Source organism: Solea solea, chromosome 19 (genome assembly GCF_958295425.1).
Source record: "Solea solea chromosome 19, fSolSol10.1, whole genome shotgun sequence".
Lineage (NCBI taxonomy): Eukaryota > Metazoa > Chordata > Actinopteri > Pleuronectiformes > Soleidae > Solea > Solea solea.
This window is the reverse complement of record NC_081152.1, coordinates 2,209,205-2,229,467: the sequence shown is the minus strand read 5'-3', so window position 1 is coordinate 2,229,467 and position 20,263 is coordinate 2,209,205. Positions and strand designations below refer to the sequence as shown.

Genomic DNA, 20,263 nt, shown 5'->3' with positions numbered 1-20,263 from the left:
ATGCTAGTGTTTCTGACCCTACAGTGCTTTAGCAACATTAGCACATGTTGACAGACACACTGCTCTGCCCCCATCACCAGGAACTAACCTCCATCAAACAGTTAAGTGAGGCGTGAATGTGAGTGATGTACAGCTGCAATCATCAAATCATCCTGTCATTCATTGAATTGTAAATAAATACTGAATGAAGTATCAACTCCGAAACAACTAGTTTGTTTGAGTTTGAACACGAGGCTGAATCGTTGTTTTCTGTGGTCACACCTTTGCTGTCCCTGACTGCTGGAGCCTGCTCCCTTGTCGCTGCTGGTCATTAGTTCAAGTCTCAGGTCTCATTAACTCATCGTTGAAAACATTGTTAGCAGGTCAGTCACTGTGTCACTGCTCCGGAGACTTGAGAGCTGCTGAGCAATGAGCAGGAGTCGTCTTAATTCCTGTGTCAGGATGTTGTCTTACTACTGATCAGTGTGATGGATGGATTAAGAAATATGCTCATATCCAGGTTTCTTTAAGTCCTGGAGGGATGGGATGTGTGGCCGCTTGAGTACGACTCTGGTCTTACTGAAAGTAAATATTCGGACTTGACTTTCGGAAATTCAATTTAGCACTATTCCAGTGTTTACATGTATTTTAAAAGTCTGGTATTAGTCAAACTAATTCAATTTACACACTTGTGACCGAGAGCCTCCGTGCTGTACACATTTGAATGAATTTGAATGTGCCAGTAACAGTCACAGCTAACCGCTAACACCAACAAACACACAGCCGTGTTTCCCTAACCACACCCCCAAACCTGTAAACCTAGCACTGTCTGAAAATGTACATAAATGAAGCTGGTCGCTGATGAATGGTTGATATATGATACAGTGCATCTAAGAAGGTTTATTTGAGACAAAGCTGTGACACACCAACACTGACGATTTCATGTGAAGTCAAAAATGTACATTTCCTGAAGGCAATGCAGTTGGGAATGTTGCCTTTATTGGGGCAATGAATGAAAAATATGAAAAATAGAAAAAGGCTATAATGTACATGATTTCAGAATGTCTCCCTGATAGCAGACGAGCATGTTAGCATGTCTTTGAAAAACCGCTCATGCACAAACTCTTTCAGTCGTGTTCAGTTGACTTTCAGGTTTTTGTTTTTTTTATATCTCCTTTATAAAAGAGAGAGTGGATTTCTCTCAACAGTTAAACAGTAAAGAGTTTGCTTGCAACATACTCTTTCACTGAGCTCAAGAGTAGTTGTTGACAGACATGAAAACCAAGGTCAAGGAGAAGTCACTGCCAGGAGCACACACACACACACACACACAGGTATAGCAATAGACACACAATAGATACAATAATTTACTGATTTATCAATATTGAAGATAGTTTCTTCCTGAATGAGGCAAACACCATAAACATTTCTGTGGACAGTGAACACAGCACCACCACTGTTCCTCTGGTCATCTGTTATTGTCTGGCTTCTGTTTGCAAAGTGAGGTAAACGCGACACCTGGTTCAACCACTTTCTCCAGTTGTTTATTGCGCACTCGTACAAAGTGATTGTGAAGTTGACGGAGGAAAAAAAACTCAAAGTCAAACCACACTCGACAGGAAAGAAGCATTGGTCTTTTTTTTGTTGTTGCTAATTTAGGTGTAAAAGATTAATTATATAAAAAAAAAGGAAAATATGAAAATGGCACCCATAATATATAAAAATGTTAATTGGCCTCTGTGTAACCAGGTTAAAGCACCACATCGTGTTCTGATAAATCACTCACAATGTTTAAATAACAAGTAGGGCTGCAACTAATGCCTATTTTCTTAATCGATTTATCTGTCAAACATTCTTTTCTCAGGGATTCATGTCTACCATTTTCAGCTACTTCTTAAGCTTAGCCCTTAGCATGCATTTCAGTTGTGCAGCAGTCTTGTTCCTTGTTCTGACCGGGGCTGGAACCCCGGTCTTCTTGCTGCAAAGGCAAAATCGCTCACCACTACACCGACCGTGTGGCCCTGAACAATTCATATAAGCAAAAAAATAAATAGGGCGTTTTGGTATGAACCAGTACACGGCAGCAGAGGTAGCATTTATTAAAGGGAAAAAACCCTGAATCTGTTTGAAGTAGAGCAAGTCATCTTTCAACTGAAAGGTGGTGGGTGCGATTCTTGGCTCTGCACATGCGGACGGGCAAGACGCTTAACCCCATGTTGCTGTGGGACAATAAAGGTGTATGATATCGTATCATAGACCATTTACCTGTGGCTGTTTGTTTGTGAAGCGATTGAGTTCATAAGCAGGAGCAGAGGAAAATAGAAAACCTGGACTAACGGAGGGTTGGTGGAAGTGGAGAAGGAATCATAAAAAGAAAGAATCATTGACCGGATTATTGAAGCAGTAGTTTAATTGCTCCCTGCCTCTGTGCTGCTCATGCAGCTCTTCCTCTACTTTTCTTCTTCTTCATTCTTTCCTCGTGTCCCTCCCCACCCTCTGTTTCTCTCTCTGTCTCACTCTTTGCCTTGGCATTCTCCCTCTCCATCTGTCAGACTTCTGGAATGGATGATGGAGAGTCGTGTGTTGCCTAGCAACTGCGGTTGCCATGGGAACCTGGCCAGAACTGCTGCATTTGCTTGTCGACTGGGAGAAATGAAATTGATTAAAGGAGGAATAAAATGGGTGATGAGAAGTGGAGAGGAGGAAACGGAGAGGACCGCTTTACAGTGGGCGCGATGTAAACGGAGAGAACCCGAGAACCATCTCTCCTTTTTTGTTTTTCCCAGAATGCAGCATTTCTTCCAGAAGTCGGGATGTGTATGTCAACAGCTTGCCCACGCCTCCAGTCCTTCTCACAGCTGTCTGTTGATTCATCCATCATGACTGACACTATCGTCTCATGTGTCACAGAAAAATGTTCCATTCTTTTATTCACTCAACACGTGCTGAAGTCAAAGAAACTGCAGTCGTCATGTCAACAACGGTTAGCAACAAATGAATCCAGTCATTTGCTGTGGCCGATCCCATCTCTTTACTTTTAATACTGAAGCTTGTAATAACTGGTGTTTTAACAGTAAAATAATAGAATGAATGTAGAATTTACACAAAGAAAGCATGTTTAAATTCAGATATTATATATAGTTTCATATGATCCTTAAGTTTAATATTCTCTTTAAAATTACAGATGAACTAGTATACACTGACACGCTACATGCCTGTAACATTGTTTATTATTTGTTCAGCGGTCGCGCCATGATTAGTCTGGTATCCTGGCAACAGGACACACAGGCCACACGGTTTCATGGTGGCCAACTGAATGTCGGGAGTGACTTGCGATGGGAGAGATAATTCACATGCGCGGGGTTAATAACTTACCGGCGTCGCTTCCGTCTTGTGATGCGCTGTCAAAAGACCTGACGGCGAAACCGTGACGGACATTTAAGTGACTGAGTCTATCGGCTTCACTTGACTCTCTGTTTTTACTTTTACGCTGTTTATCAAAAGTAATTTTCTGATATAAAATGTACTTAAGCACAGTAAATGTCAGGTACTTTAAGACTTTTACACAAGTAATACTGTAAAAGGTGACTTAGCCCACGTAGCATGGCGTTGTTGACGTCAGTCTTTGTATGAGAATAGACTGTGGGCCTTGACTTTTGCCTCGACTTCCGTGGGATATTTACATTTTTCTGCTGACGGTTGTGCGTACAGTGCTGTAATAAACTGAACTGTTTCACTCTGCGGAAACGAGAGCTCTGAACTGTGTTATCTCCATCACCATCATCTTCATATGTGTATTTGTGACACAGTAGTTCCTCCTGAGTTTAAGATGCGTCTCTTGGTATTTTAATCATTTCTCTCTGTCCATTGTTTGCAAAAATACTAATTTGGAGACAAATCCTTGATTCAATTTGATTTTCTATTTTAAAATCATGATTCGATTTTCTATCTTTTTCTCTCTCGCTTTTTGCACTGATGTCATTTGTAGACTTTTTTTTTAGTTAAGTCTAGAATCATTGGTTTTTATGTCATGAGAACTCGTTCCCATTTCAATTGTGTACATGGTGTCATGAGTGATACAATGTCCCATCATGTATTTGCAATGTACCCAACTAAAGCCTTATTGCCAAATTTAAATAATCTAATAACAATATGAATGTAGCACTAACCAGAAAATGTTTAAATCCAGGGTTTTCCACCACTGAATAAGGTCACATGTCTGATGCTACAAACATGTCTAGAGGCTAGTTCTCACTTTAGGGGACAGAAGAGTTGCCTGTGTTAAAAGAGTTGTTTTCATAGTCGTTCTATGTCCTTATGACGCATACAGCGATGTCCTGTGCTTTGCTACACGCGCACAACATAGCTTACGCACTTTTGTTGTTCGACAACACAAACATTGTTGACAAAGCTCACGGGGAACGCAACGTTTTTCCACACCAGTGATTTCAGAGAAATTGCACCCAAATCAACAGCTGGCAGCAGCTTTGGGTTAGCGAGAGGAGCTAACATGTAGTCGTGCTACGATGGCTACAACGTCCTCGATTCCACCGTTGCATTCAAAGGCCGAGATTGTGATGTCGTTCCGATCGATATTGGATTTACAGTCGAGATTGTGAAGCCCCTAGTGTGGTGGCGTTCTTGGTTAAAGGTTCCACCGCCAGACGGAGTAAGCAAAACATAGCTGCAACAATAGTGTTGCAATAGTGGTGCAGTATACACAAAGTGCAGGTGTACGTTGTATGCTGACTACAAAAGAGCCAGGATTTCTGTGTACCCGCCAATAAATGTTTGTTTTTTTTGACAGATCCTGCACTTTTGCAAATAAAAGGTGCAGATATTGGTCATTTTCTTTAGAAAACTAGTAAAATCATAAAATTAATTGTTCCTGCGCTGTTTTTGTAGGTAATTACACCCATACTGACTGGGTAAGAGTGGGCTGGGCTCAAAACTCTCGACTCTAGCACTTTACTACCACTGCATGCTAATAAAGCATCGAGTCAAAGTGAAATGAAATGGTAACATGCAACAGTTTTCGTGTGTTTTCAACAGCCTGGCCCTGTGTTTTGCATTGAGGTGCCACTTTAATGACAAAGCACCACTGTGGAAATAAAAATTGCTTTGCAAACGGTGCTTATTATCGCAAGTTGGATCCATCCAACAACTCTTTAAAAGAGAGATTGTGCACTTGTGAACTCCCTTATTGTTCACGGCCATCTTTAGCCTTATTCATAGAGCAAATTGTCCTCTTAAAATAGTTTTGTTTGTGGTCAGAGACAAACAAAACTCAGCTGTTTTTTAATTATGCGAAGTCTATTATTAGGCACTCAATATTTGAAGACAACCACAACAATTAATGTGTCCGTTTTTGACAGCACCAATTAAAGCACACACCTGTAGGTCACACATCAGTGCAAAAGAGTTGTTCAAACATTTTCTCTGCTGTAATGTTTGTCCCACTGATTATCACACACTGATGAGTCCAGAGATAATTGTGTCTTCAGACAAAAAGAGACGCTTGGCGAGACCGTGCAGAGTATTGTTTGGACTGTTCTCAGCGACGTTCAGTCAGATGACGTCTCCACTCAGTCTCTGGACTACAGTTTATATCATAACATGTTAGACTCCACTCCATTCATATCAAAACATGCTCACTACTGTTTACCAAGGATGTGAAGGAAACTGGATCTTGGACTCACTCACAGCGACACACTGACATGTCAGTTGTTTTCTGATGAGAACCAGTGCAGCCATTAAAGAGAGGTGTAAAAATATAACACCTAAATAGAAAGCCCTGTAAACGGCTGTTCACATGCATCGTCCATAAACACTTGAAAATACTTGAAAGGAAGCCACATATTTCTGTAAGTCATTTGTAGGGCTGTGCTTCTGTCGCAAACCTCGGAGCTACAGAGATAAGTGAAGCTGCTGCAGCCTCAGTGAATGTATGCATTAAACTAAAAAGAAATAAAAGAAATCAGAATTACCAGAGCCGCTTTTCACTCAGCATCGTCTCATTCCCTTATGCATCAGGAGCTTCATCTGGATGATGGAGGTTATTTCAAAGTTTGACCTGCTTCTCTCTGAAGATGTCCTGAAAGTGCGCGGTGCATTCCAAAAAGCTGATTCACATTCATTTTGGAGCCGTGTTGATGCATATACATACATAATATGGCAGAGCACTGTATGTGCTTCTCCACTGAAAGACAAAAGATGCCGCATGTGACACAATACACAGTATGTAATGTAGTACTGTTGTTCTGTTTACATTAAAGCTTTCAAAAAGTGGAATTTTAAAGTACTTTTCCTGCCGTTTTAACGCCAATTTGTCGGAGAGCCGAGGCCACGCCTTTTGACGTAGAGAAAATCAACTAAACTTGTAATCATTAACTTGTCGAGAACAGATTGACCGAGTTTGATGCGGCTAGCTCAAACGTGCTAGGACGAGTTAGTTCAAATGCATAGACTAGCCGTTCCACAATGGCCAACTTCTGGGTGGGCGGAGCTAAAGGAAATACGTTAGAAATTTGTTTGGAATCATGAGAGCAACAACTGTACCAAGTTTGGTTGAACTTTGGAGTAAGCCCGACACTCACTCACATTTCTGTCTGACCGTGACCCGACTTCTGGGGGCGCTATAGAGCTCTGGGGCTATGAAGTTGTTGAGGTTATGAGTTTTTATTCACTTTAGCCCCCTCAAAAATGAGTGCGAGGTCAAAGAAAAATAATAATAGTCTCAACAGGGAAAATAGGTTCCTCGCACTTCTCGCACAGTGCTTGGGCCCTAATAAAAAATATGAGCAATAATTAATAATTATACATCACAGTTAACAATAACAACATGCTCCCTCATGCCCTGTGATGCAGACAAACTGGGAAAGTTATAAGTCAGTGTTGATAATGGATTGAAATGGATTAGTAATCCACAATCAAAATGGTTGCATGTTAAATTTTTGTTTATGATTAATTGATTAATGTACCAATTATTGCAGGGGAATTAGCATCCTAGATGATCGTACTTTCTGCATGTGCACAGAGATCCACTAGAGCACTAGTTTGTGTGTGCGCAATGAAGAAGATGGTAACCATGGGAACATGATAGGAGGGTACCAGAGGAAGTCTGCCTGTACCCACACGTGTACAACGCAGAGCTGAAAGAATACAAGGACATGCAAATGAGGCTGATTTCCTGTTGACGCCGACCTGTCTTTTAGTATGAATGGAAAACAGTGGGTTTCTGCACACGTGCTGAAGTGCAAAGCAACACTCTGCGGACGTGGAATCCTGTGACTCTGACATTTACACAGCAGCTCCACCAGAGACGGCACAAACTTTCACATTTTTGGAATGTGGCATACTCACTCCAGCGTTTATGTTTAATTCATTATTTACACTCACGTTCATTGTGAATGAGATGGTATTATAAAGGACAGGTTTTCTTTTTTAGAGATTTTAAAGAGAGAGAAATCAAAGGCAAGAAAAGGAAGAGGAGTTTTTCTGTAATGTGACATTTCAGATCCTTCAATTGCTTTGTAAACTACTTAGCATCCCCCAAGTATCACAAACTTACCATAGAAGGCATCTTTAGACCAACAACTCTTGTGTCACTGTGAGCTATAAATGCAGATTTTCTTGACGTAAAACTGACGAAAACAGAGAACATCTGCTCAATCTGGTCAGAATACGTCTCAGACAACCTCCTGAAGTGGTTTTTGGCAGGTGGAATAACAATCCGTCTTTGGGTGTGTTTACACCTGTACTTACATGTGATTGTATCTGATGACAGAAGATGTGTTTTAATGCCAGGTGTAAAGGTCAGTGCTTCATATGAGCACACACCTGAAAAACCTGTACTATCCCTTTAATGTCCTCCAGGCTGGTTCACACGTGGTAAAGGGTTGGTCCCGTCTTGAGAGACAGATGCTGGCTTTTCTCTCTGGTTACTGCTTTGCTTTCTTCTGGACCACACTGTTCTCTCCATCTCTGTGTGTGTGTGTGTGTGTGTGAGGGGACATTTTGACTTTATGAGAACATTTTGGTTTTAGGGTTAAAATTGGGCATTGGTCAGATATGTGTGTGTGTGTTCCAGGTATTACTCATGTTCTAGGGCACATGTGTCAAACTGTGGCCCGATGCGATGCCATCATGCAAGGTGATGGCATAGAGACAGAATATAAGACTAAATGTATTTGCCGGCAATATTTTTATAATAGCAATAAGACAATTTGGTTGTACATCATAAATATGTTTTTATTGTGAGTCATTTTATATCAAAACAAGCACTTTTACTTTGCAATTCTGCCTAAAATCATAATGAATATCTTATATTGCCCACCGGCTACTAAATAGTTGTTTTTTCCACTTTTTTTCCTCTGTCGGCCCCCGCTTGACCAGACTAGATGCTCATTGGCCCCCAGGTCATTTGAGTTTGACACCCCTGATCTAGGGACTTAAATCGCATTATCACACATTATGGTTGTCTTTCACCATAGTCACCATAACGTAAATGATTACATTGTAAGATAAAAATACCATGCTGTATGGTTAGGATGAGGTCAGGGTCCAGGTTTAGTCATAGTTATGGTTAAGGTTAGAGTAAGTCTCGAGGAAAATGAATGTAAGTCAGTGTAATGTCCTCTAAATTCATGTAAACCTAACTTTCTGTAGCCTGTGAGGTCACATTTGAAATGAATCCTGTCTTTGTGAGGACACTTTGGTTGATGCTCACAACGTTTAAGGGCTGTTTGAGGTTTTATACTTGGTTTGGGTTTAGGTCACGCGTGTGCGCGTGCATGCGTGCGTGTGTCCTACTCCTAGGACACACACACACAGTCTTTGTGCCCTGAAATAGTATTTTTGGCTACTCTTTGTCTCTGACAATTATGAAAACGACTGACATTTGCACCATCTGTCGTTTGTCACGTCCATCCAGTGTGCACCGACTCTCAAACCTCTTTACTTCCCTGACCCGTCTGTCTGTCTGTCTGTCCGTCCAGCCAATTAGTTTCAGAGCCTCAGACTTTGTCGTCTTGGTTTAGTGAGAAACAAAGCCCCGGATTTGCCGCCTGAAGACGTCTCTAATGCGATTGCAGGTTGTTTGCGTTCATTTCATTCAGCTGAGAGCTGTGGTCTCATTTCACATAATTCACATCGGCACAGTCTTTGTAAACAGTCAACGTTGTTCCAGGACGAGACATCCGCCTTGAAATTTGTTTTAAGTTTTGCAAACAGACCCGGGGCACTGAAGCTTCACACTGGTCCAATAAAGAAAGAAAAGATCCGTCACGGTGTTTTGCATGTCATTTTCTTTGTAAATGACTTTGAACCATAGAGCTTATAATCCTAAACAAAGTGTAAATTTATCGTGATCGACACCAACACGCCGCCTGCTGTCTGACGATGAGTGACGGCGACGGTGGTTCACACTCTTTTACAGTGCTTCACTTGAGTGGTTTGTATTTACAACGTGCTTTTCTAGTCTCCATGACAACTCAAAGCTGCTTTAGTATGGAATTAGATTTTCTAACGACACTTTTTAAGAAGCAAAAAAAAAAAAAAGCGATGTAATCAGTGAAAAACATTGTATTTTATTGTTTGAAAATACACTTGCTCCGTGATTTGTTCTTTGTGCCGTGTTTTTTTTTGCTTGTGGGCGGGCCTTAGGAAGCTGCCTGCTGATTGGCTGGGAGTTTTTGAGTGACGGCTCAATAGACCGGAAGTCGTCACAGGCTTGGAGTCACCGTCTGTCTGAAAAAGGAAAATTGCAATTTTTCTGAACGATATTGCAATATGAACTTCTTTATACTTTATACATTATAATGCTAGTAGGGCTGCAGCTAAGGATTATTCACAATTGATTGATCTGGTGATTTCTTTCTTGAACAACCGATTAATCATTTGTCAATTAAATGTCAGAAAAAGCTGAAAAATGTTGGTTTCCAGTGTTTCCCAAACCTGGAAACCTGGTTTAAGGCAGATATTTTTTTGTGCTTGTGTGCGTGTGTGTTTGTGTGTGTGTGTGCGTGTGTGTGTGTGTGTGTGTGTGTGTGTGTGCGCGTGTGCGTGTGTGTTTGTGTGTGTGCGTGTCCTAAAGACAAACATTTACCTCCACCACATTGTTGCTCAGAGTCATTTACAAATGTATGAATGTATATGGTAAATTACAAAAAGACAAAGACGGTTGTAATTGTTGATATTAATTGTTGATATTAACGGTTGTAATTGTTGATATTAAGGATTCTGTTCGATTCTCAATCGTTCTGCTGCTGCTGCTGCTGCTGCTGCTGCTGCTGCTGCTGCTGCTGCTGCTGCTGCTGCTGCTGCTGCTGCTGCTGCCTGTGATTTTTTCCAGACAGAGCGAGTCATCAGGACTAAAGCCAGTCTGATATTTATAGGCAGTTAAGTTGAACTTGCTAATGAGACAAAGCTCAGAAGAACCCATGTCTGATTTGTGTGTAAATGTGTGTGTATGTCTGTGAGTGAGTGAGTGTGTGTGTGTGTGTGTGTGTGTGTGTCTCTCTCTCTTCTCTGGAAGAGGCCATTTGTTGAATTAGCTGGGCAGTGTTGAAGTGCTCAGTGATTAAGATTAATCCTCGAGCCTCGGTGATGTAAGAACTGTGTTTTTTTCTGATATGTCCCTCTCTTAATACCTCACTCACACGTTTAGTCATTGCTGTTCAGAACCTACGTGTGTGTGTGTGTGTGTGTGTGTGTGTGTGTGTGTGTTTTGGGAGGAGGGGGCGGTCAGTGGCACCCATTCTACAAACAAGGATACCCTGTGCACTTGACCATGTGTACATACACCATGTGTGCTTGCATGTGAGCCTATTTCTTTGTACCAGCCTCACGTCTGTGGAGCAGTGACGGGGGAAATGATGCATCACGTCTGGAGGAGAGATAAAACACAAAGGGGAAGAAGTGAGAATGGACGATAGCAGGCGTGAGGACCTAAACAAATGGCTTCCGTGCTTTTAACCAAATTAGTGAGCACCAAGTTGAAACAAAATCCACTTCTTTTCCAAGCTAAGGGGCTCATTTTCTGCTTGTTGTGCAACGTAATGTTCAGTAATTGTCAGCGCTGCAGAGGCCTTTGTTTATATCAGCTGCAGAGACGGTAACTTGTAATGTCCTTGTTTTATGAACACATTTGATGACATAAAAAAAAAAAATAACCTTCTTAACTTCTTAAATAACTTCTGCTGGAATTTGTCGTGTTAAAATCTAGATACAGGATTGTGATGGAGTTCAGGTCGATTGAGATGACAGGCTCCAGACATATTAACTCAGTCTGCCTGTTCCCACTTCCTATTCTGAGCATAGTTTGTCTAAATTTCCTGGAAAGAAGGTGACGAGCAGGAATTTGCGAGTGGACATGAAAGTGAACTTGAGTTGAAAGAAACTGGTGACATGATGTCAATTCTGTTCGGAATGATTCCGATATTATAGAATGGACAAGGAGCAGATGAAGTCATTTTGCAGAAATATACATAACATCCAGGGATTCTGGATGTTATGTATGGACATTATGTACCGTATATACATAGTTGGACAAATCCAGATTGTCCCTTAGAGACATGGCAGTGTGTGCACTAATTCTGTGAACGAGCGGATTTTATGAGCATCAGTGAACGCATCACAGCTGAGCAGAAATATCGCTGGAGGAGAGAGAGAGAGAGACACAGAGAGACACACACAGAGAGAGAGACAGAGAGAGAGAGCAGGTGATGTTCTGAGAGTGTTTAAAGCACACAGACAAACCCTTTTACCTTTCCCTTTCTCTCTGACCTGCAGTACTTACACACATATTATTATCTCAATCACAAACAATGCAGTTTTCCATGTAAAGAGTATAATTTACATACATGAGATAAACATGTTGACAGAAGCCTGTGAGTGACTGACAACGACTGCACGACTGCACTAGGATTCTTACTCGAACCTCGGATGGACTGATATCAGTATCAGTAACTGGAACACGACAGATCTACACTTGAGAATTGTGGGTACTGTCACCTTGACATTGTGGCTCCTACAGAAGCGTACGACTTTGTTTTTTCATGACATGAATATTTCGTATACCACAAAATCTCTCAAGCAGTACGAGCTCACGCAAGATGCAAAGTGACAATTCTGAGCATCTCTTTCTCGGTACTACATATTTTCACCGTCTCACACCTTCCAACATCTCTGTCAAATCCACCCGGAGCCGTCAGGAACATCAGCGCTGACACCCGGGATCTGTATCAAGACTGAAAGCCTGTTAGCTTTCTATTTCTTGCTAATACCTGAAGCAAAGTGGGATAAAGTCCCAGAGAGTGTCCACAGCTTGTACATGTGTCTCTTGTCTCTGTCCTTGATCTCTGAATTGAAAATGCTGCAGACATTGAATCAGGAGTCAGGAGGTCGCCTCCTGGCCTGCAGTGTATAGCTGCGAGTCATAAAAGGCTATTACCATGGCAACAGCGTGCCTCATCTCTGCAAGCGACGTGGCTGCGTTTTGATTCCCCGCTGCCCGTCCCTTCCTTCCTCAGATAATGTTTCATTGAACATGGATCTGATGACACATTGTGAGATTTTGATCCTTTGTTTGGTGTGTTAGAGTGCAACACAGGGTGTCATTTTCAGCCAATGATGCCTGGGGCCATTTTGTGTTATTGTGTGTGTCTGTGTGAAGCCATCGGTAACAACCCTAATAAGAACAAGACAACCATTAACCATTAATAGACAAATACAGTAAATGGAGCTGCTCTTTTTGGTATTACATGTGTTGTCTGTTTTTATTTGGTGTGTGCTCCGGGTGTGCGTGTTGAACACATAAAATACCATCCTGAAGCTAAATAAACCATAATATGTACCATAATGACCCAGGAATGCTAACCCAATTCGACTTATTCAATATAATATCAGTCAGATACTAACGTGATCACTGTAATACAGCAAATATGCATTCTTACCTCACATTCAAGTCACATGACATTGTGCGAATCCTTTATTCCCCCATGGCATTAGTGTCATATGCACTGTAAGTTCATTTCCACTCACACTGTCTCAGATTTTATGAATATTTGGTCGACTTTACAGACTACTAACTGAACCTTACCCACAACTGGTGCCATGGTTACTGTTTTTTCCTTATTACTATTTAAAATGATGCTGCACGTGTCTGGCCAGCGTGTTCAAAACTGAACACTTATTTGTACAAACCCTTTTTGTCATGTTTGTCTTAAATAAAAACTTGTCACTGATAATTTGCATTGAAAGCCAAATATTTCCACACACCAGTCTTGGTTTATTTGTTGCAACAGCTGCTTTCGCTGCCGTCAGTCCACTGTGCCCGTCTTCATCTTCTATGTCTTCTTCATCTTCCTCTTTGTCATCTTCCTTCTTTTTTCATCTCCTTTGTTTCCTTTGTCATCTCCTTCTTCTTCTTTTGATGTCTTTTTCTTTGTTTTCCACGTCTTCATTGTCATTGTCACACCTCCCTCTTGTCCTTACCCTTTGTCTTCTTTGCCGTCTTCTTCCTCCTCTTTATTTCCTTCTCCTTATCTCCTCCCCCTCCTTTGTTGTCTTCTTCGATTTCTTCTTTGTCTCCTCCTCCTTCTTCGTAGACCTTCCTCGTCTCCTTCTTTTTCTTATTCATCTTCTTCGTCCTTTCCTTCTACCTCGTCTTCTTGTTGTTCTTTGTCGTCCTCCTCTTCTTCTTCTTCTTCGTCCTTTTGCCTTCACAAAACACAGACAACAGGCTGTATGTTATGTGACCAGCATGTGAGTTTCTGCCAAGTATTTGAATCACCTTGTTTTTGAAATGGTTGGTTTTAGTTTGGTGGTAAATGCATCATCACAAATGTCTTATATCACTCTGATATCATCACTGGTAGAAATGAGAGTGAATGTGATCAGCAGGAAGTGTTTTATGAAGCAGTAAAATAATCTATAGTACCGTTTGCCTCACTGGTTTCTCTTGTGTCTTCCAGGCTTTCTACTGTTCAAGGACTTCTGTCTGAACGAGATCGACGAGGCAGTGCCACAGCTCAAGTTCTATGAAGAAGTAAGTCTCGCCAGTGTGTGTATACATTCATACAGCATCATGGGATGAGCCAGAGATTAGGCCTGTAATCCCATTGATTTCAGATTAAGGCCTCCCAGGAAGCGATTGTTGCAGCGTTTCAGGAGAACTCTGTGTGTCGGTTTCAGATTAAGGACTACGAGAAGCTGGACTCGGAGGAGGAGCGGTTGAGCCGCAGCCGGCAGATTTACGACGGCTACATCATGAAGGAGCTCCTGTCCTGTTCACACGTGAGGACGCCGCCGCATCACTGATGCATTCTGGGTCATTTACTGTAAACACATGTAGTGTGGATGAGGAAGGCGGGGCGGTCAGGGTGGCTGAGATGATTGACAGGAGAGTGCAAAGATGTAAAGATGATCCTTGATCTTGTTTATTCTGTCTGAGACCAAAACATCCATTCATTTAAAAATCTTTGTAACAAGCAGATGCCTGTCACTGTGAACATGATCAGTCACTGTGTCACTAATGTTCATTAAATATAATTAACTTATTTATTAAGGAAATGAATAGCATTTAAACTGACTCACTTCAAAAGCTGCTGCTTCTTTTCATCTACATTTTTCCACAAACCAAATTATGCTCTGTTGTCTTGCTCTTTTCTTCTTCTCCTTCTCGTCCACATGGTTCACATGGATTCTTGCAGCACGGGAGGTAGAGATCATATCGGAATATTTGTTTTTCTAATTTGTAATCCAGGACCCATATTTATTGAAAATGGGTTTCTCTCACCCTTGACGAACTCTATAGAAGACAAAAGACAAGGATCACAGTGTTAGGAACACAGAAGAATGATGATGGGAAATCCTAGCAGGGATTTGGGAAGCGCTCCAGGCTTTAGGACAAAATCCTCTGTTTCCTCTTGGCGTCTGACAGACAGGTCTGGAACGCGTCCATGCCAGTTCAGCATGGACAAAACGCCACAGAGCGGCTTTTGTCCTTTTGCAGAGCAACAGTTTTGCAAGTTATTGAACTCGAGCACACACAGATGTCCGTCCTGGCCGTGCTGCATTCAATGACATTCAGAAAGAAACAAAACAAATCAGAAGTGAAAGTATTGACAAAAGAAAATGACCTTTATTTTTCTGTTCTTCTTTGTTTCAGCCGTTCTCTAAGAAAGCAGTGGACCATGTTCAGAGTCACTTGGCTAAGAAACAGGTTCCCCCAACTCTCTTCCAGGTAAAACACTGTGTGGATATTATATCTATATCATGACATGAGACAAGATATGGTCTTAGAGTTTGGATTTCATCATACGCTATCTGTGATGACTTCCTGGTTTTAAAGAATGTTGCATTGATAATCATCATTTTTATTATATTGAATACATTAGTGAAATAAACTAAATATTATGAATAAAATATTATATACTGAGTAAAAATACATGGAATCGACAACCTTGTGGAAGGAGGCTGGATAGTTATTGATTTTGTTGTTGCTATACGACACAATAGAAATCATTCGTCAGTCAATAGAGATCACTTTGTCTCTAATGAAACTCTAATGGAGCAACACTAAGGGCTCGGAAACAAACCACAACCAAAATGAATTTGAATAAAAACAAGTTGCTACAGCTCATCCTGAGCATCGACAGTCTCTTTATGGACACAGTACCGCGATCATCGGAGGACCTTTCACCTAACAGAGGATATTTCTCGACTCATGGGAAACTGAGGGAGGGAAGCGCGATTATTCAAATATACTCGACAGTTTGACTGAAAATGAACACTTGGCACCTTCTAGTGGACTGAAATGCTATTTCACGTCTTCAAACTTTAAAGTTTATTTGTAACGTGTTAAAAAGTGTAATTATTATATTTTAATTTTTAATTTAAATAATTAAATGCTCAAAAAATATTGATACTTGGTGTCCCTCGTCCATACATCCCTAATATCCCCATATGTCTCATATGTCCAGGATACAACCTAAACGTATGCAGATACTGTTTATAACCCAGCCCGACATACAGTACATGTTTCTGTTATGTTTCTGATCCAGAAACCACTCATTTGTTCACGATATTGGACAAAAACAAACGGTCTTTTCCCAGCAATAAACCACAGCACTCGTGGTTATTTATACCTGAGCTGTTGCTGTGATGAAACATCACACAAAGCATTTTAATTTCAAAACGATAGTGCACAGCACTGAAGGTAAACTCAGCACAGTAAATGGTCCGTGTGACACTGACTAATGCAAATAATGCTTTTATTCAATTACAGACACATGCACTTGTTTTTACACCACTGCAGTTTCTCAAAACACTATATTTATGTCAGTTCTGGATGATTTAAAAAAAAAATAAAAAATCAGTATTGGAAAAATAAAACAATGCGATGGGGTATTTTCCAAGGTAAATAAATGAATCTAGAGACATTCAATGAGACCTAAAATTACTTTTCAACAAGTGGAATAAGACCAGTGGCTGAAAAACAGGCTGAAGTGGAATACAAAGTCCAACATGGAAAGAGTCATGTCCTCATGTGACCCTGTCGTGTCCACATTGTGTCTGAATGGAGCTCCAAGTCGCTCAACTATTTCTCCACCACAAACATGTTGCCTCATTTACCCCAGCAGCTCTGATTGTTGTTGTTTCCTCATTTCTGCTGCTTCTGTTCAGCTATATTTTAATACTTGCACCACAGCTGAGGGTGTGTGTGTGTTATGTCGCTGTGATGTGATTGGCTTCTGACAAGTTATTGTTTTTCCTTCTGATTATTATTATTATTATTATTGTTATTATTATTGTTGTTGTTCTCTCCTCCCACTCAAACGATGAACACATATGGAAACTCATGTAACTTTGCCCCCAAAAATGAATACATTATATTCAACTTTGTTTTTAGAAACATCTAATCCAAATCCGTCTTTATTTGTAAAGCACTTTAAAACAACCACAGGGAACCAAAGTGCTGTACACAATTACCAATGAAAGAAACTAAAGTTGATATAAAAACAATGAAATAAGTCAAAATTCATAAAACATCAACAGCCATACATTAAAAACAAATACAAATAATGAAATAATGTCAACAAGATTAAGAGGGCTGCAACATTAATGGAAAAGGACAGCACCTGTGTTTTTGTACCCGGTCAATGCTGTCATTTCAAATATGTATTTATGTTTTCAATCTGTCAAGGTAACTTCATTGTTATAGTCCTTTTCACACATTAAATGTAGCAAACACTGGATGTTAACTTAAGATTATATCTATTATTATTATCACACAAACAAAGGGTGTGAGGGAAACTGAGGTGAAACTGCAAAGTTTTGACTTATTTTCACATGATATTAAAATAGAGTTAAATCCTGATGAAGGTGCTGTTGGGGTTCCTGTGTAGATTCAGCGATACCCAACCCAAGTTTGTATAAGGTCAATATTGACACATTTTAAAACAATCACTGTCACTCAAAGCACTGTACATGTGTAAAATAGAGTCAAAAACCAGTGAAATACAATAAAGTAAAAACCAAACTACTTTAAAAATATGAGGGCTGAATTAATTATTGAATTAATCATCGACTTGAGTGTTTTTTTTCATAATTATGAATGAAAATAATATTTTTCAGCTTCTTTCAATATTAATATTATCTGCTGTCTTTGCACTATATAACAAATCAAATATTAAAACTGAATCGTTTTGGTTTGTGGACAACATTGTTTCCAGTTAAACATTTTTCAAAATTTTATGGACCAAAGTTAGTTAAAAAAAAAACATAAAATAAATAAAGGAAATGTACTAGAACCCAAATAAATATAAATAAATATCAAGCTCAAGTGGATGAATAGTAGATGAGTCATTTTTCAAATACAAAAAAGTAAAAAAGTAACATTCTGCTTGTTGTTGTCGATATAGTATCATTTAAAATGTGTGATTGAACACACACTCATACATATCAGTGCATATAACAAAGATTAATTTATTACAGAGTATTTTTATTAGTAAAATATACCCCACAAACAAATTATCTTATCTGTGATGTTTGAAAATCAAGCAAATCTTTCATCACAATAATATCTACACCTATGTTTACTGTTTGTGTCTGCAGCCATACATAGTGGAGATCTGTGACAGCCTGAGAGGGAACATCTTCCAGAAGTTCATAGAGAGGTGAGACGGTGATGTCAGAGGTGGAGGAGGAACTGTTGCTTCTCACTGCACCGTCACAGTGTGTTCACCATCTTCTCACCATCTACTCTTTTCTTTCCCCTCCTCAGTGACAAATTTACCCGGTTTTGCCAGTGGAAGAACGTGGAGCTCAACATCCATGTGAGTACCAGCTCTTTGTTCTTACGGCCACTTTTACACCTCCATCACACTTGGATTCATGTCGCCCAATTCACACTACACAAGTTGTTATAGTTGTAGCATCACGGTGCATCCCACACTAAATGACCGGCTCTCTCCTGATGGAGTTTTTCCATGTTAAACTACACATAAATAAAGAGAAAATAAAGTTTAGGGGCCACAACAGCAAAAGCAACTTTCCCCCATTGCAAATAAATGTAAAGGGACACTATTCGGCCCCTGTCCACACTGCTTGCAGCTTAAATTTCTATGTATATTTATGTTTTCAATCAATCAGTTGAACTGTATTTTATTGTCCCTTTCATTCAAACCAAGTGTAACAAACCGTTTAACATAAAAATCTGCCAAAAAAGTCAAGAATTCAACACAATTAAATGATGAAAGAGTTTAAGAGCTTTTCCATCTTTGTGACTGTGAGCCACAGTCACAAAGACGGGTGCTGCACATAAGTACCACTGTCACTGAAACAATGAAAACAGACATGAAGGAAACAGTGGTAAAACTGGGAGATTTTGACTTACTTTTTTAACCCTTATTAAGAGTTCCTAGGGACATTTCCTGCCATTCCCTTTTTCATTGTTAAGCCATTGTGGCTGTGTTGAATGAATATGGCTCAAATTTTTCGGCAGATATTCATTTCAGTTTCTTAAATGAGGCTAAATGGCTGGAAAATGGGAAAAATAATATTTAATATTAATATTTTTGTCATTCTTTTAAAGCTACTTCAGCCTGAAATATACTTATCAAATATTAAGAACATTTTTGAAAATGTAACCCTTTAAAGGCCAGTTTGTTTTCACAACTCCAATGTTTTTCTAAAAAGAGAAAAAAATCAACCAAAAACTAGGTATTTGGTTATTATCATTATCAGGCTCTAAGGTGGGTCAGTGTGATTTGAACTTCCAGACCCTAAATGTCATCCAGGTTAGAATATCTGGTTCTCTGAGGTGAAGGTTTATAACTGCTCCTCCCAAGGTTGGCAGGAAATAATTGATCAGGAAATAAAGATGCCAGTGGCTGCTCTCCACTAACAATCTGCCCATGTTAAAACACAGCTGATAATCCACAGTGAGTGAATGAGGGAGTGTCCTGCATAAATGTATTGTTTAAAAAAACAACAACACATAAATCTCAACTGAAGGTTTGGGAAAATTCGGCAGATTTGTTTGGGGGCCCACAAAAAATTCTCCCGTGGCCCATCTGGTGGCCCTGACCCGGTGTTTTGGAAGTGCTTCCTAAGATCACACCTTTTCATATGGACGCATTTAGCAGCTGCTCGTGGTCTAAACGATGCATATTCACTGTCTCCTCCTGCAGCTGACCATGAATGACTTCAGTGTGCATCGGATCATCGGCCGGGGCGGCTTCGGAGAGGTTTATGGCTGCAGGAAGGCCGACACGGGGAAGATGTAAGATTAATCACACGTGCAGCAGAGGAATTTGAGTGGAATAAAGCTTTGCATAATCATGTTGAGGCTGTTTTTTTTTGCTGTGATATCAGGTATGCCATGAAATGTTTGGACAAGAAGAGGATCAAGATGAAGCAGGGGGAGACTCTTGCTCTCAATGAGAGAATTATGCTGTCGTTAGTCAGCACAGGGGTGAGTGATCCACCTCAGTGTGGACTTTCTTCCTGGACCACTTTCATTTCACAGCACACCACAGAATTATTGTACCTTCAAAAAAAGCTGTGAATCTTGTGAAATATTTGTTGCAACTGAAATATAATAATAAGGAACCAATCCGTGACTGTATGTTGAAATGATACTAAACAAAAGTTTTTATCAATGATTGTATTTGTATTTGATTGTATTTGTGTTTGCAGAAGGTTTTTGCCATTCTGCTCCTCTAAGTTCAACATGCTTCCCACAGAAATGAGGAAATTTGCCAGGGTCTTTGAATGCATC

At 40.1% G+C, this 20,263-nt stretch overlaps 1 protein-coding gene across 1 annotated transcript in view; it reads left to right on the top strand.

The window, feature by feature from the left end:
- grk3 (G protein-coupled receptor kinase 3) overlaps positions 1 to 20,263 on the top strand; it is a 65,579-nt gene that overhangs the window by 25,502 nt on the left and 19,814 nt on the right. The window contains exons 3-9 of the mRNA XM_058617074.1: positions 13,953 to 14,026; positions 14,173 to 14,274; positions 15,149 to 15,223; positions 18,097 to 18,158; positions 18,266 to 18,317; positions 19,674 to 19,765; positions 19,858 to 19,957. Of these exons, the coding sequence (XP_058473057.1) occupies positions 13,953 to 14,026; positions 14,173 to 14,274; positions 15,149 to 15,223; positions 18,097 to 18,158; positions 18,266 to 18,317; positions 19,674 to 19,765; positions 19,858 to 19,957 (557 nt within the window). The remainder of the gene's footprint in view (positions 1 to 13,952; positions 14,027 to 14,172; positions 14,275 to 15,148; positions 15,224 to 18,096; positions 18,159 to 18,265; positions 18,318 to 19,673; positions 19,766 to 19,857; positions 19,958 to 20,263) is intronic.